The 16,327-nt window shown below is 34.1% G+C and overlaps 1 protein-coding gene across 5 annotated transcripts in view; it reads left to right on the top strand.

Annotated features, from left to right (window-relative positions):
- CHD1 (chromodomain helicase DNA binding protein 1) overlaps positions 1-16,327 on the top strand; it is a 78,299-nt gene that overhangs the window by 45,732 nt on the left and 16,240 nt on the right. For all 5 annotated transcript variants that reach the window (XM_045499353.1, XM_045499343.1, XM_045499350.1 and 2 more), the window contains exons 19-27: positions 184-333; positions 6,851-6,999; positions 7,390-7,486; positions 7,596-7,691; positions 9,868-10,044; positions 12,508-12,668; positions 13,966-14,007; positions 15,350-15,480; positions 16,189-16,327. In XM_045499353.1, the coding sequence (XP_045355309.1) occupies positions 184-333; positions 6,851-6,999; positions 7,390-7,486; positions 7,596-7,691; positions 9,868-10,044; positions 12,508-12,668; positions 13,966-14,007; positions 15,350-15,480; positions 16,189-16,327 (1,142 nt within the window). The remainder of the gene's footprint in view (positions 1-183; positions 334-6,850; positions 7,000-7,389; positions 7,487-7,595; positions 7,692-9,867; positions 10,045-12,507; positions 12,669-13,965; positions 14,008-15,349; positions 15,481-16,188) is intronic.

Genomic DNA, 16,327 nt, shown 5'->3' with positions numbered 1-16,327 from the left:
GAATCCTGTTGATTGATTTTGCTAGAGGTTTTTGTATTTTATTAGTATTTTTAAAACTATCTTTCAGTTTTATTGGTAAAATACTTTTAAATTCAAAAAACCAGTTGTAAAATTCTCTTGCTGATTATTCATATTCACGGTTCAGAAGAATTTAAAGTTGAGCCTATTTATAATTTCTTACAGGATTTCTGCTTTTTGCTTTCCACAAGAGCTGGAGGTCTAGGAATTAATTTAGCCTCTGCTGATACTGTTGTTATATTTGATTCTGATTGGAATCCACAAAATGATCTTCAGGCACAGGCCAGAGCTCATCGAATTGGGCAGAAGAAACAGGTATTTTTTATTTTGTTTATTTTGCTTTTAGAATCTTTTTTAATGATTAGTGTTTGGAAGTGATTTTGGTTTATTCTCCTGGAAACCTCATTGGAACACAGTCATGTTGCTCTTTAACACGTAAAATACTAAGGAACTCAGATTTACCAAAATCACCTGTAAGGTTTGACAGAATTGAGGTAACTATGCCAAAATAGGATCATGCCCTCTCTTTTAGTCAGAGTGTTTACAACTGTAGAGTACAGTGTTTTTCATTCCATCCATAAACCTTAAAGTGTATTTACTTAATTTTAACTATTGAAAGAGATTTTGCTTAGTATATTACTACCTTTTTGTTAGCCTATATTTTATCCATTTGCCTATAAAATTCTTTATGCAAACAAGCCATTCTAAATTTGTAGTTTTTGTATTGCTCTCAGTAATAGGCTTAGAGAAAAACCTTCTGTCATCATTCTGATGTGTTTGTTGTATTTTAATTGATTTACCACCATCTAGGGCAGTGCTTCTCAAACTTCTTTAATGCAGAAGATATGAACGAGTAGCACAGAAGGACTTCACACAGTTATATTACCCTTTAAAAATTTCATATTTTCTATTTAAAAATGTATCCATCATTTTAAACTAAAAAAGCATTTTACCCAAATAATTCTCATAAAACTATTTCATTGGGAATATAGTACACTTCTTTCTGTAATGTTTTAATACTCTGGAACAATGTTGTGCACCCTTAAGTGAAATCTTGTATTTAGAGTAGTAGTTCTTAACATCATCGGACCCAGTGACCCCTCTTCACAACAACTCTTTTTAGCAGCCCCTCTTCCTTGAATTGGATACATTAATTTGGAAGGTGATTTTAATGCCCTAACACCAATTTAGGTTTAAAAAAAAAAGAGTTCTTTTTAAATATATATATCTATATATTTTTTTACACTTTTATTAATTTATTTTTTATTTATTTAATTTATTTTTAAAATTTACATCCAAGTTAGTTAGCTTATAGTGCAACAATGATTTCAGGAGCAGATTCCTTACTACCCGTTACCCTTTTAGCCTACCCCCCCACACACCCCTGCAGTAACCCTCTGTTTGTTCTCTGTATTTAAGAGTCTCTTATGGGGCGCCTGGGTGGCGCAGTCGGTTAAGCGTCCGACTTCAGCCAGGTCACGATCTCGCGGTCCGTGAGTTCGAGCCCCGCGTCGGGCTCTGGGCTGATGGCTCAGAGCCTGGAGCCTGTTTCCGATTCTGTGTCTTCCTCTCTCTCTGCCCCTCCCCCATTCATGCTCTGTCTCTCTCTGTCCCAAAAATAAAATAAAAACGTTGAAAAAAAAAAATTAAAAAAAAAAAAAAAAAAAAGTCTCTTATGTTTTGTACCCCTCCCTATTGTTATATATTTTTGCTTCCCTTCCCTTATGTTCATCTGTTTTGTTTCTTAAAGTCCTCAGATGAAGTCATATATTTGTCTTTGACTAATTGCTTAGCATAATACCCTCTGGTTCCATCCATGTAGTTACAAATGGCAAGATTTCATTCTTTTTGATTGCCGAGTAACACTCCATTGTGTATATATACCACATCTTCTTTATCCATTCATCCATCATTGGACATTTGGGCTCTTGCCCTACTTGGGCTGTTGTTGATAGTGCTGCTATAAACATTGGGGTGCATGTGCCTCTTCAAAACAGCATACCTGTATCCTTTGGATAAATACCTAGTAGTGCAATTGGTGGGTCATGGTAGTTCTATTTTTAATTTTTTGAGGAACCTCCATATTGTTGTCCAGAGTGGCTGCACCAGTTTACATTCCCGCCAGCAGTGCAAAAGAGATCCTCTCTCTCTCCGCATCCTCGCCAGCATCTATTGTTGCCTGAGTTGTTAATGTTAGCCATTCTGACAGGTGTGAGATGATATCTCATTGTGGTTTTGATTTGTATTTCCCTGATGAGTGATGTGGAGCATTTTTTCATGTGTCGTTTGGCCATCTGGATGTTTTCTTTGAAGAAGTGTCTGTTCATGTCTTTTGCCCATTTCGTCACTGGATTATTTGTTTTTTGGGTGTTGAGTTTGATAAGTTCTTTATATAGATTTTGGATACCAACCCTTTATCTTGTATGTCGTTTGCAGATATCTTTTCCCTATTCCATTGGTTGCCTTTTAGTTTTGCTGATTGTTTCCTTTGCTGTGCAGAGCTTCTTATTTTGATGAGGTTCCAGTAGTTCATTTTTACTTTTGTTTCCCTTGCCTCTGGAGACGTGTTGAGTAAGAAGTTGCTGCGGCCAAGGTCAAAGGTTTTTGCCTGCTTTCTCCTCGAGGATATTCATGACTCCCTGTCTTACATTTAGGTCTTTCATCCATTTTCAGTTTATTTTTGTGTGTGGTGTAGGAAAGTGGTCCAGGTTCATTTTTCTGCATTTCGCTGTCCAGTTTTCCCAGTGCCACTTGTGAAGAGACTGTCTTTATTCCATTGGGTATTCTTTCCTGCTTTGTCAAAGATTAGTTGGCCATACGTTTGTAGATCCATTTCTGGGTTCTCTATTCTGTCCTTTGATTGGAGTGTCTGTTTTTGTTACAGTACTGTACTGTCTTGATGATTTTAACAGCTTTGTAATACAGCTTGAAGTCCAGGATTGTGATGCCTCCTGCTTTGGTTTTCTTTTTCAAGATTGCTTTGGCTATTCAGGGTCTTTTCTGGTTGCATACAAATTTTAGGATTGTTTTCTACCTCTGTGAAGAATGCTGGTGTTATTTTGATAGGGCTTGCATTGAATATGTAGATTGCCTTGGGTAGTATTGACATTTTAACAATATTTGTTCTTCCTACCCAGGAGCATGGAATATTTTTCCAATTTTTTGTGTCTTCTTCAATTTCTTTCATAAGCTTTCTATAGTTTTCAGTATATAGATTTTTCACCTCTTTGGTTCGGTTTATTCCTAGGTATTTTATGGGTTTTGTTGGAATTGTAAATGGGATTAATTCCTTGATTTCTCTTTCTGGTGTTTCATTATTGGTGTGTGGGAATGCAACCGATTTCTGTGCATTGATTTTTACATCCTTCAACTCTCCTGAATTCATGGATCAGTTCTAGCAGTTTTTTTGGTGGAATCTTTTGAGGTTTCCATATAGAGTGTCATGTCATCTGTCAAGAGTGAAAGTTTGACCTCCTCCTGGCCGATTTGGATGCCTTTTATTTCTTTGTGTTGTCTGATTGCTGAGGCTAAGACTTCCAATACTATGCTGAATAACAGTGGTGAGAGTGGACATCCCTGTCTTGTTCTTGACCTTAGGGGGAAAGCTCTCAGTTTTTCCCTCTTGAGGATGATATTAGTGTTGGGTCTTTCATATATGCCTTTTATGGTTTTGAGATAGGATCCTTCTATCGCTACTCTCTTGAGGGTTTTTATCAAGAAAGAATGTTGTATTTTGTCAAATGCTTTCTCTCCATCTGTTGAGAGGATCATGTGGTTCTTGTTCTTTCTTCTATTGATGTGATGAATCACATTGATTGTTTTGTGGATATTGAACCAGCCCTGCATCCCAGGTATAAATCCCACTTGATTGTGGTGAATAATTTTTTTAATGTACTGTTAGATCCAGTTGGCCAATTTCTTGTTGAGGATTTTTGCATCCATGTTCATCAGGGAAATTGGTCTTTATTTCTCCTTCTTAGTGGGGTCTTTGTGTGGTTTTAGAATCAAGGTAATGCTGGCTTCATAGAAAGATCTTGGAAGTTTTCCTTCCCTTTCTATTTTTTGGAACAGCTTCAAGAGAGTAGGTGTTAACTCTTCCTTAAATGTTTGGTAGAATTCCCCTGGGAAGCCGTCTGGCCCTGTACTCTTGTGTTTTGGGGGGAGTTTTTTGATTACTAATTGGATTTCTTTACTGGTTATGGGTCTGTTCAAATTTTCTATTTCTTCCCGTTTCAGTTTTGGTAGTTTTTATGTTTCTAGGAATTTGTCCATTTCATCCAGATTGTCCATTTTATTGGCGTATAATTGCTCATAATATTCTCTTATTATTGTTTGTATTTCTGCTGTGTTGGTTGTGATCTCTCTTTCCATTCTTGATTTGGGTCCTTTCCGTTTTCTTTGTGATCAAACTGGCTAGGGGTTTATCAATTTCATTAATTCTTTCAAAGAACCAGCTTCTGGTTTCATTGGATCTGTTCTAATGTGTTTTTTTGTTTGTTTGTTTGTTTTTTGGTTTCGATAGCATTGATTTCTGCTCTAATCTTCATTATTTCCCGTCTTCTGCTGGTTTTGGGTTTTATTGGCTGTTCTTTTTCCAGCTCTTTAAGATGTAAGATTAGGTTGTGTATCTGAGACCTTTCTTCCTTCTTTAGGAAGGCCTGGATTCTACATACTAATAATTTATCTGCACGTTATAAAGAGACGGAAACTTGAAGTAGGAATAACATGCCAATATAAATTACAGATTGTCATAGAGGAGATGGTGAGAAAATAAGATGATTTCACAAGTGAGCTGGGCCTAATGTAGATGTGAATACTCAAAATAGACCTCTTTTATGAGTGAGATGGGGAATAGTGATTAATTGCACTAAATAGCAGATACCTCCTATATTGAAATCCTTGACCATGGCTGAACTCTTCATTCCGTTTATACTTCTCAAACAACTACTTAAAGACTATTTAAAGGCCACCATATTTTCTAATAGGTAATAGAAAATAGAGGGTATTAGAAGAACCAGTTAGGTAAGATACTGTAGAAAGTTGTGTGGTAGACCTCTGGGAAGAATATCTGAATAAGATGGCAAAATAATGTTAACATGTATTTCTAACCATTATGTTACAAAACTGCATAAAAACAAATGTGATATAAATATGAATGTTTTAAAATATGATTTAAGGGGCGCCTGGGTGGCACAGTCGGTTAAGCGTCCGACTTCAGCCAGGTCACGATCTCGCTGTCCGTGAGTTCGAGCCCCGCGTCAGGCTCTGGGCTGATGGCTCAGAGCCTGGAGCCTGTTTCTGATTCTGTGTCTCCCTCTCTCTCTGCCCCTCCCCCGTTCATGCTCTGTCTCTCTCTGTCCCAAAAATGAAAAATAAAAAAAAAAAAGTTGAAAAAGAAAAAAAAAAATATGATTTAATACATTATTGTACATTTGTTTAATACATTATTTAATAACATTTAAAATATAAATGAATATATAAACACATTTTTATTAATGATTTTGAGATGTTTTTAATTATTTCATTATTGATGCACTATGGTAAGATTCCTGTGCTTTTGTACCTGCTCTTTTTTGTTTTTATGTAAATTCCAATTAACATACATTGTATTATTAGTTTCAGGTGTATAATATAGTGTGATTCACCACTTCCATACAGCACCCAGTGCTGATCACAAGTGCACTGCTTAGTACCCATCACCTATTTAACCCATCTTCCCACCCCTTTCCCCTCTGGTAATCATGACTTTATTCTCTGTAGTTAAGAGTCTGTTTGTTTGTTTGTTTCTCTCTTTTTTTCCTCAATGATCATTTGTTTTGTTTTTTAAATTCCACATATGAGTGAAATCATACGCATGTACCTGCTCTTTTTTTTTTTTTACTAGTATTTGGTTCTAAATCTGACACAGGTGTTTCATATTTCTTGTTAAGTATTTCCATGCAAGAACTACAAAATGAGTATAGATGAGCAATACAGGTGAGCTTTATTTGTGACACCAATACTATACACATTTGGAGATGATAACTTTGGCAGAGATCCAAATAAAACACTATCTAGTTATCTGCTGATTCATGCAATAGTTGCAGTGCTGAAAAAAACTATAATGTTCATTTAAACTCTTATTTACATTAAAATAGAGGGTTTATTGAGACTCAAGATAATTTTAAAAGTTTTGAAAAATCATTTGAAAGAAAAGACTCAGGATAGTTTTTCTTTGTGTCTGAAGGTACAGTTTAGTGCAGAGGGTCTAGTGTCCCAGGTCACTGCTCTTAAGTACTCGTAAGCCCACCTAATCATTGCAAAAGCTACAATGTTCCTATAAATTTTCAAAATATCCCTTTGGGTGCTATTTGATATAGAACTGCTAACCTTGAGAAATAGGGCAAATTACTGCACATCAATTTTTGTGTATTTTGGAAGTCTTCGTTTTATGGCAGGATTTCATCATTAACCCTGGGGTATGGTTCATAGAATTTTGAACTATGTGGAATATTGAAACATTAATTAGAATTAAGGAAACAGGTAGAAATTGTTATAAATTTACCACTTTTTTTCCTTCTCAGCTAAAAGATAAAAATTACTGTTATCCCTTTAAAAAAATAAAAAGCAAATAAAATCTGTTCAAAATGCAAGAAGTACACAACCATAAAATACTTTTTAAATTGAAGAAATTTAGCTTTTATATATATTGTTATATTTTTTAATTTTTATTTTGACTAGTGAAAATTTCACATAGTATGAGCTTCACTTTATGTACAGTATTTGGGTATTTCGCATTAGCAAAACAAATCCTTTTTGCTACATTGTATTTTCATTGTGTGTATCTTTACAGGTGAATATTTATCGTCTAGTTACTAAGGGATCAGTTGAAGAGGATATTCTTGAAAGGGCCAAAAAGAAGATGGTTTTAGATCATCTTGTGATTCAGAGAATGGACACAACTGGGAAGACAGTACTACATACAGGTTCTGCCCCGTCAAGGTAGTTACCTTAATATATTTTTAAAAAGTCATTTTATAATCGTACTGTACTCATTTTCCTGAAATGTTACATGCTACAAGCAGATCTTTGAAGTACTATGTTTAGTATTGTGATTTTTTAAAGCATTGGAGTAATTTCTAGTCAAATGCACACATTCATTACTGGTTTTTATCACTCAAATTTTGTTAAGTCTTGGGAGAAATTCCTTTAATTTCCAGGTTTCAAGTACTTTACATTTAAAATAAGTAAACTAAAAATATTTCACCTAACTCTGTCATATAACTTCCATAGAGTTGACTGTGTCAATAATTAATAAAAGTGCAACATAAATGTTAAATTAAATTGTTAACTGTTAGTAGTATTAAGCTTTTTTGTTTTTCTTGGTTTTAGTTCTACTCCTTTCAATAAAGAAGAATTATCAGCCATCTTAAAGTTTGGTGCTGAGGAACTTTTTAAGGAACCTGAAGGAGAAGAACAAGAACCCCAGGTTAAAAAAATATATATATATATGACATTTCTTTAAACTATAAGCATAAGGTGTATTTACTTTAAAATATATTAAAGTATACTTAATAAAGATTTATTTCTAATTACAGGAAATGGATATAGATGAAATCTTGAAGAGGGCTGAAACTCATGAAAATGAACCAGGCCCTTTAACTGTAGGAGATGAATTGCTTTCCCAGTTCAAGGTAGATTTTCTTTCTTTTTTTTATTTTTCTTTGTAATTATTTCAGTTGATAGTGATTATTTTTTTGTCATTATGTGTTTTCTTAAAACCTCTTTAAGCACAATCAACAAGATCATTTCTTAACATTTTTGTTTTAAAATTTGGTATGGTGTATGAAAACTTTTCTCCCTTATACTGACAAAGCAGTAGCAGCTTGATGTGGAAAGGACCAAATTGTATATGAATAGATACATTTAGTGGAATGAGGAGGGCAGTTATTTCCTAATTAGCATGTAAAAAAAATGCTTGGCAAATAGCATGTCTTCAAATATTTGGGCAAATGAGGGAACGTGGTATCTCTAAATTTAGATTTCTGTGGGGCGCCTGGGTGGCGCAGTCGGTTAAGCGTCCGACTTCGGCCAGGTCACGATCTCGCGGTCCGTGAGTTCGAGCCCCACGTCGGGCTCTGGGCTGATGGCTCAGAGCCTGGAGCCTGTTTCCGATTCTGTGTTTCCCTCTCTCTCTGCCCCTCCCCGTTCATGCTCTGTCTCTCTCTGTCCCGAAAATAAATAAACGTTGAAAAAAAAAATTAAAAAAAAAAAAAAATAATAAATAAATTTAGATTTCTGTGACCAAAGGCTTTTAGCTACTGTTTGTTGGAGTAGTTCTGCAGTTTTTGACATTAGATTAAATTAAGCATTATCACAACTAAGAAAATCCAAGTTAATCAGTCCAAGTAAGCAATGAGCTCCTGTTAGTACTTATAAATACTCCTGGTAGTTCCTCTATAGCCATTTTCAACAAATTGAAGTTTTTCAAATGGGGCGGGTTTTTTTTGTTTTTTTGTTTGTTTGTTTTAATTTCTTTTGTGTGTGTGTGTTTATTTTTGAGAGAGAGAGCAGCAAGCAGGGCAGGGTCAGAGAGAGAGAGACCGAATCCGAAGCAGGCTCCAGGCTCTGAGCTGTCAGCACAGACCCTGATGTGAGGCTTGATCCCATGGACCATGAGATCATGACCTGAGCCGAAGTCAGACGCTTAACCAACTGAACCACACAGGCGCCCCCACAAACTGGAGGTTTTAAGGAGCAGTCCAGTTTGTGTCATTTGTTCATTCACCAGTTATTTATTGAGCACCTGTAGTGTGCCATGCACCAGGGACATAGCGATGAATAAAAACTTTTTTAATTTTAGTGAGCCACTCTGGCTGCAGTGTGGAGGATATACTATAATGGAACAAGAATTAAAAGCAAGGTGATAAGTTAGAAGACTATTCTTTAATCTTGAGAAATAAACGTTTCTGGAACCAGTACTCATTCTGGTGTGATGAACTCTACATTAAGTTATACTATTTGGTTTTAATTTGACTAACTGGCAGTCTGAACAAAATGTCACTGATAAGCTAACCAAAGTAAGTACAGATTATCTTTACACCAGTGAGTTGATACTCATACTGCTGGCTTTAGGATTTTCATCACACTTAAATAATAGATATGAGAAATGAACACTATTTGTGCAGTGTTATTCCTTACATAGGGTGAGCATAGGTTCTTTTATCTAGCTTCTGTAAGTTTTAATGTTCCACTATTGGCAGTTAGCTTTAATGAGTGCTTTCTGTGTACCAGTCTTCATAGTTCCTTAAATGTATTCTCTCATTTAATCTTCACAAAGTTAGTGAGCTCTTTTTATCCTTTTTTTTAAGAGATGAAGAAACTAGGAACCTAAGTAAGTTTATGGACTCAGGGCTCTTTGTGTTTTGTTAGCTCTTTGTACTATTTATTATGATCCTAAAAATAAGAATATTGTATTGTCTACAGCACTTTGTAATTAATGCATTGGTGTGGTATTTTCTGCAGAAGATGATTAGCATGTTACTATACATTATTTTGTTATTGTTCTGTTAACTAATTTTGTTGAGCAGCAGGACAAAAGAGAATCATTCATGGAAGAGATTTCTTACAAGTCTTTGGTTTGATCTACTTCGGCCTAATAAAGAAATCATAAGTAATAAAGAACTAACAAAGAACTTAGTTTAGCAGGCAATTTTGGTTCAGTCCATAGTCATATTCATTATCCTGAGGATATTTAAGTTTTATTGTCTTGTTCTGGCATGTCACTTCCTCTTCTCTGAAATGTAAAATGTAATTTAAGGATGAGTTCTTCTTTAATGCTTACTGTTTCTTAAAATTCTGGAATTTAAGGTTGCCAACTTTTCAAATATGGATGAGGATGACATTGAGTTGGAACCAGAAAGAAATTCAAAGAATTGGGAGGAAATAATTCCTGAAGATCAACGAAGACGATTAGAAGAGGAAGAAAGACAAAAGGAACTTGAAGAAATTTATATGCTCCCAAGAATGAGAAACTGTGCAAAACAGGTGACATTTTAATCTAAAATATATGTCTGTTGATGTAAGAGTAGTCCTACCTGGGCTGATCTGGTTTTGTTAATAAGGCATACTGGTCCATCCTTTTCTTCTTTTGTAAGTGTTTTCATCTGATTTGATAATTTTTGCCTTATAAAATGAGTTGGAAGGTATTCTCTCCTAGTTTTGAGAAGAGTTTGTATAGAATTGGTATTCTTCACTAAATGTTTGGCACTATTTGTCAGGGAAACCATCTAGGCTTGGAGTTTTCTTTGTTAAAATTTTTAACTCTTAATTCCTTTTATAAACAACTATGCAGAATATTTCTTGAGTGAGTGAGTTTGGTAGTTTCTTTCAAAGAAATTGTCCATTTATCTAAGTTGTTGAATTTCTAGGCATAAAATTACTCATAATATCTCCCAAAAAATCATCCCAGGTTTCACTGATCTGTTTTAAATTCATTTATTTCTGCTCTTTCATATTTCTTCCACTTTGCTTTAATTTGCTTTTTTTTAGTGTCTTAAGATACACACAACAATTGAATCAAGACCTCCCTTTTCTAGTATTACTAGCATTTAATGCTATAAGTTTCCCACTCTTAACTACCTTTTCTGAATCTTGTAAATTTTTGATACCTGTTATGTTTTCATTTTCATTCATTTCAGAATATTTTCTAATTTGCTGTATAACTTCCTCTTTGGTGTTGTTTTTGTTGGTTTGTTTTGTGCTTTTTTGTTGTTATGAAGGGTGTTGTTTAATTTCCAAGTACTTGGAAGGTATTCTCAGTATCTTTGTTAATGAATTCTGTCATTGTCATAGAACATACCTTGATTTGATTTGTGTGTTTTGAATTTTTAAATATTTACTGTTTATGACCCAAGTGAAGACTGTAGATTTTTGAATAATGGTAAAAGTGCTTCGTTAGGCTGTATCAGATCCTACAGGAAAAGGAAAAAGGTTTAATACTAAATTTTTTTCTTTGCATTAACTTTTGTTTTTTTGGATATTGTGTAACAAGATTATTGTTGATTATGGAATCTTTTGGTGCCTCCTTAAATTTTGAGTCTGAGGCATTGAGGGAATTGCCTAGTCATTATTCTGCTATCTTTCCCCCGGGGATAGAGTTTTTTTTTTTTTTCTTTCTCTTTTTCTTTTCCTTTTCCTTTTCCTTTTCCTTTTCCTTTTCCTTTTCCTTTTCCTTTTCTTTTTCTTTTTCTTTTTCTTTTCCTACAACTGTATTAGTTCTTCTGTGCCCTCAGTGCAGTAGATGACTGCTCCCTTTCTCCAGGCCATCTTCAGGAAGGAAAGTTTTTTTCTGATCTCCTGTGCTCTGATTCCAGTCTTTCTTCTGAGCACCTGTTGGGAGTTTTATGGAGGAGTGCCTGAGAGGGCGTACAGGTTCTGTTCTGTACAAAGCTTGAACAGCCGTCCAGTTTGGGTGGGTGGGAATCTTTTCTGTCATTCTTTTCAAATGGATGATACAGATGGAGATAAAAGGTGGAAAATTAAAACAAACAAACAAACAAACAAAACCATGTCTTCGGTTTCCAGGAATCCTGTGCTGTCATGGTCACCCAAATGCGGCCTTTAGCCAATTTTAGCTAACTTCCCTTTACCTGCTTATATATTATTTGGTGTCTACGACTCATGCTTTTCACAGGAAAGCCAGTGTTCAAGTATCATCTACTGTATTTCCGTATGTTTTAGACTATTAGATTCCCTTGTGGTTTTGATGCGTATAAAAGAAGTTAGGCTTTGGGGATGAGGTTTATTGTTAGGATGGGAGCATCCTATCAACTTTCTACATCCCAGGCAGAAATGGAGCCAAATAATGTGTGTTTGATTTGAAAGTGCCCATATACAGTTTGTTATTAGTGATTATTTCTGCCAACCCCAAAACGATCTCCTTTTATAGTACATGGGAAGCATAGCATTATATTACATCTTGTCAAAGTATGAAAGGGTAGAATGAGTGAGAACTGTATACCAAGCTTGACTTTGAATTAGCTTCAACATATTAGGGGTTCAGAATATGCACTGTGACTGTGGAAAGACTCCAAAGACTTATAGAAAGTATGTTTTGATGTTTCTGTTAAATAATAGATATTATAAATAAATAGTTACTTTAATTCTCATTTGAAAAAAATTAGCAGTGAGGTTCTATAATTCTGTATTTATGTTATTTGATTAATTGCTTGTTGATAATTTTTCTCATATTTTTACTGAAGGACAATCTTGTATTTTCCTGTTGATTTATGAGAATGTTTTAAAAAAATATTAGGGCTGTTACTAACTCTTTGCCATTAACCTGCCATGTTTTTCTCTGTTTTGTTTGCTTTTTAATATTATTTATAGGAAATTTTTGATATACAGACCACATTTGAATTTGTTCTGTTGATCTTTTGTAGTGTTTTCTTTGCTCTTACCATAGAAGCCGCGTTTAAGCTTCGGTAAATTTTTGTTTTCCAATTCCAGATTAGTTTTAATGGAAGTGAAGGGAGGCGCAGTAGAAGTAGGAGATATTCTGGATCTGATAGTGACTCGATCTCAGAAAGGAAAAGGCCAAAGAAACGTGGAAGACCACGGACTATCCCTCGGGAGACTATCAAAGGATTTAGTGATGCAGAAATTCGGCGGTAAGATGACATAAGACTATTTTACTTCAACTCGATTTTTTTAGAAGGTGAAATAAAATATACAAATTCCATATTTCCAAAGATTAAGATGAAAGTTTTAGAGGAGGCAAATATATGATTGTGCAGGGATTAGATGGTTCTGGTTTTGGGTGTTCATTATAGCTATGAGAAATAAAGTTTGATTATCTAGTCTCTGCATGTTATTTATTGTTAGTCTATTTAGACTGCTACATTTTTTTGCTTTTACTAATCTGGTTCAGAATAGTGGCCCTATTGAATAATGTATATTTTAGTGCATTCGATTTGTTTATTAAAATTTTTCACTGCATTTACGATTCCCAGCATTACTCTTTTTATGTGGAATACTTTAGTTCCATATTTTTCTAGTTTTTTTAACACTGAGATTTGCTTTTTGAAAGTAACGATGTTAAAAGTATTTCTGATATGTCCAGGTAGGAATTGAGGTAAGATAGTCATGTAGGATAAATTGTAGTTCTCTTTCAAAATATGCGTTTCTTTATACACGTTTATTTAAGGGGAACGGGATAACAGCCAACTTTTGTTTATGTCAATTTTTGCTTATGAAATTTGTGAAAAGGTTGCTCATTGCTGTATTTTGGGAGTTTGTTGTTTCTTTCAAGTCATTGTAACTCTTTTCTTTTAAACCATAGACCTGACTGATAAAGTTCCTCCTTCTTTCTACCAGAAAACTAAATATATTGTTAGATTTTATTAAGAGTACTTTTATGACCACCTGATTTGCTGGACTTTCTGTCTTTAGTTGAAGAACATTTCAGCTTCTACTTTTCCTGGATATTTTCCCTCATCCATCAACCACTTGGGTAGCTTTGTTCTTAAGTAAAATTTTTATTTTCCATTGTTGGTATAATAACCATACATCTGAGTTAAAGGTATTATTCAGAAAACAGTACTTGGAATTTGAGGAGGTGTACTATGATTGATTGATAATTTGGAAGACACTTCCTGTGGTAGCCTTGAACTTGTCTTGTGAAAATAATAAAGTAATTTCTAAAATAAAATTTAGCTTCTATTGTTTTATTTATATTGGTTTCTGAACATCATCCTGGGTGTTAAAATATGTCTTGTCTTACTCGGTATATCTTAATGTTTTAACATTTTTGTCTTTAGCATAGTTTATTCATTTGTGTTGGTAGTAAACAGTACCTTGAATTAATTTTTGAACTAACAAGTATTTTCTTATTTCTGTATATTTACAAATCTATTTTTTAATGGATAGTGAAGCCCATATTTAAACCAAACAATTATTTTCTGTTAGGTTTATCAAGAGTTACAAGAAGTTTGGTGGCCCTCTGGAAAGGTAAACATGTTTGTCATTCTCATAGAATTACATGTGGGTTACATGCCGTCACCTTTATTTACTTATGCTAATACTCACTTTAGCTACTTTGTTAAATTTGCTTTAAAAGTCATTTACAAAGTCTGTAGAAAGCAAATTTCAAGTAGACTTTTAAAAAGATTTTTATATTCTCAATTCCTTCTAGTCTCTTAAATTTTATCTACAAATGAAGTTTTCTTTAAAATACATAGATCTATAAAATACTCAGCATTTTTTTTTAATACTCAGCGTTTTCATAATTGTACTTTGCATATGCTTTTATCCCTTTTTTTCCATCACAAACATGAAAAGCAGATTTATCCTTCCAGAACGTGAGCTGCTAATTTCAGTCTTTTGACTTAAAGACCAGTTCTGTTTCCCTACTAGGGAAATTTTCTTAAGTTTCCCTAATTAGAGTTCCTTCTTATACAAGCTATTAAAATTCAGATTATCAGGACAGGTTTTTTTTTTTTTTTTTTTTTTTTTTTTAAAGTTAATGGTTAATCTCAGTAATTGTTGGTGATTTGAATATTCTTTGACCTTTGGTTGTGGCTAACCCACTGTCTGAATATACAGTGGCAAAGACTCAAATTGGCTTAGTTCTATTTTTTCTCTCTTAACCTCCATTTTAAAAGTATTTGTTTTATTTTGAATATTTAGAGTACTATACTGTATTTATCGAAAAAAATCCAGATAACTGGACCTGCCCAGTTCAAGCCTGTGTTGTTTAAAAATTTTTTTTTTCAACGTTTATTTATTTTTGGGACAGAGAGAGACAGAGCATGAACGGGGGAGGGGCAGAGAGAGAGGGAGACACAGAATCGGAAACAGGCTCCAGGCTCTGAGCCATCAGCCCAGAGCCTGACGCGGGGCTCGAACTCCTGGACCGCGAGATCGTGACCTGGCTGAAGTCGGACGCTTAACCGACTGCGCCACCCAGGCGCCCCAAGCCTGTGTTGTTTAAAGTTCATCTGTATTACAGTGCTTAACTGCTTTTGAATTTAATATTTGGTTATTAAAAGCTTTTACAGAATTATTACATAATCTTCAATTTGAAGCATACCATTCTGTAATGAATTGGTTAACTTTATTATTCTTGAATATATAAATGAATTGTTTCCCTGCCAAATATTTTCACATTTAAATTTTTTTTTTTTTTTTTTTTTTTTTTTTTTAATGTATCTTGTGCCAGTTATATGAACCAGAATTTGTAGGGCATGGAAAGTGACTTGTAGAGCTTGAGATAAAGTGAAACTTAGTCTCCCTTAAATGGTGCCACTTTATTCTGCACATTTACCTGAGAATTATATTATTTCGTTAACAGATTAGATGCAATTGCTCGGGATGCTGAATTAGTTGATAAGTCAGAGACCGACCTCAGACGACTAGGAGAATTGGTACATAACGGTTGCATTAAAGCTCTAAAGGATAATTCTTCAGGAACAGAACGAACAGGTAATATTAAAGTGAGAATGATTTAAAGGGAGGTAAATAGAAGTTTCAAATTATGCTTTTATTGAGTTTGGTATGTATTATATCTTAGCTACCTATTCATCACTCTTGAAAGATGCTTTAAAAAACAAAGCAGGACCATTCCTGGGTAATAGGAAATGGGTAATAGAAATGTATTACTGAAACCAATAGAGTTTGTCTTTCTGTCTGGTATATTCTAGCTGGTAGGTAGCATTAGGTGTTACTGTATTTTTTGTATATAAATGGCTAGGAAAAGATAGTGTACATGTATAATATGGTTTTTGGGCATAATTACTTCATTATGCTTATTTTGTAATTTATCTACCTAAATGAAAATATTTAGATAAGATTTAGTAATAAAATGTACTGGAAAAAATCATGCTAGAACTTTTATTTAGAAGGTGACAGCATTAATAGATTGAAGTATCTTGTGCAATTGATAAAACAATTAAGAAATGCTTTCTGTGAAATGCTTTCTGTGAATTCACATCTGCTATAATGTAAGTACTAGTATGTACTGAAAAATCTTGTGGTGAATTTAAAGTTTGCCAACAAGTGCCCCCTCCCAATAATATAAACAGGTAAAATGAATTGATTAGCTAAATAAGTAATGCTTATTAATATACATCATAGTGTATCTTGCTTAGAATTGTATACTTCATACTTTTTTATGTCTTAAAAAAAATTAAGGTGGTAGACTTGGAAAAGTGAAGGGTCCAACATTCCGAATATCAGGAGTACAGGTGAATGCCAAGCTCGTCATCTCCCATGAAGAAGAATTGATACCATTGCATAAATCCATTCCTTCAGATCCAGAAGAAAGAAAACA

This window comes from Leopardus geoffroyi, chromosome A1, assembly GCF_018350155.1.
Source record: "Leopardus geoffroyi isolate Oge1 chromosome A1, O.geoffroyi_Oge1_pat1.0, whole genome shotgun sequence".
Taxonomy (NCBI): Eukaryota; Metazoa; Chordata; class Mammalia; order Carnivora; family Felidae; genus Leopardus; species Leopardus geoffroyi.
This window is presented reverse-complemented; position numbering and strand designations above follow the sequence as displayed.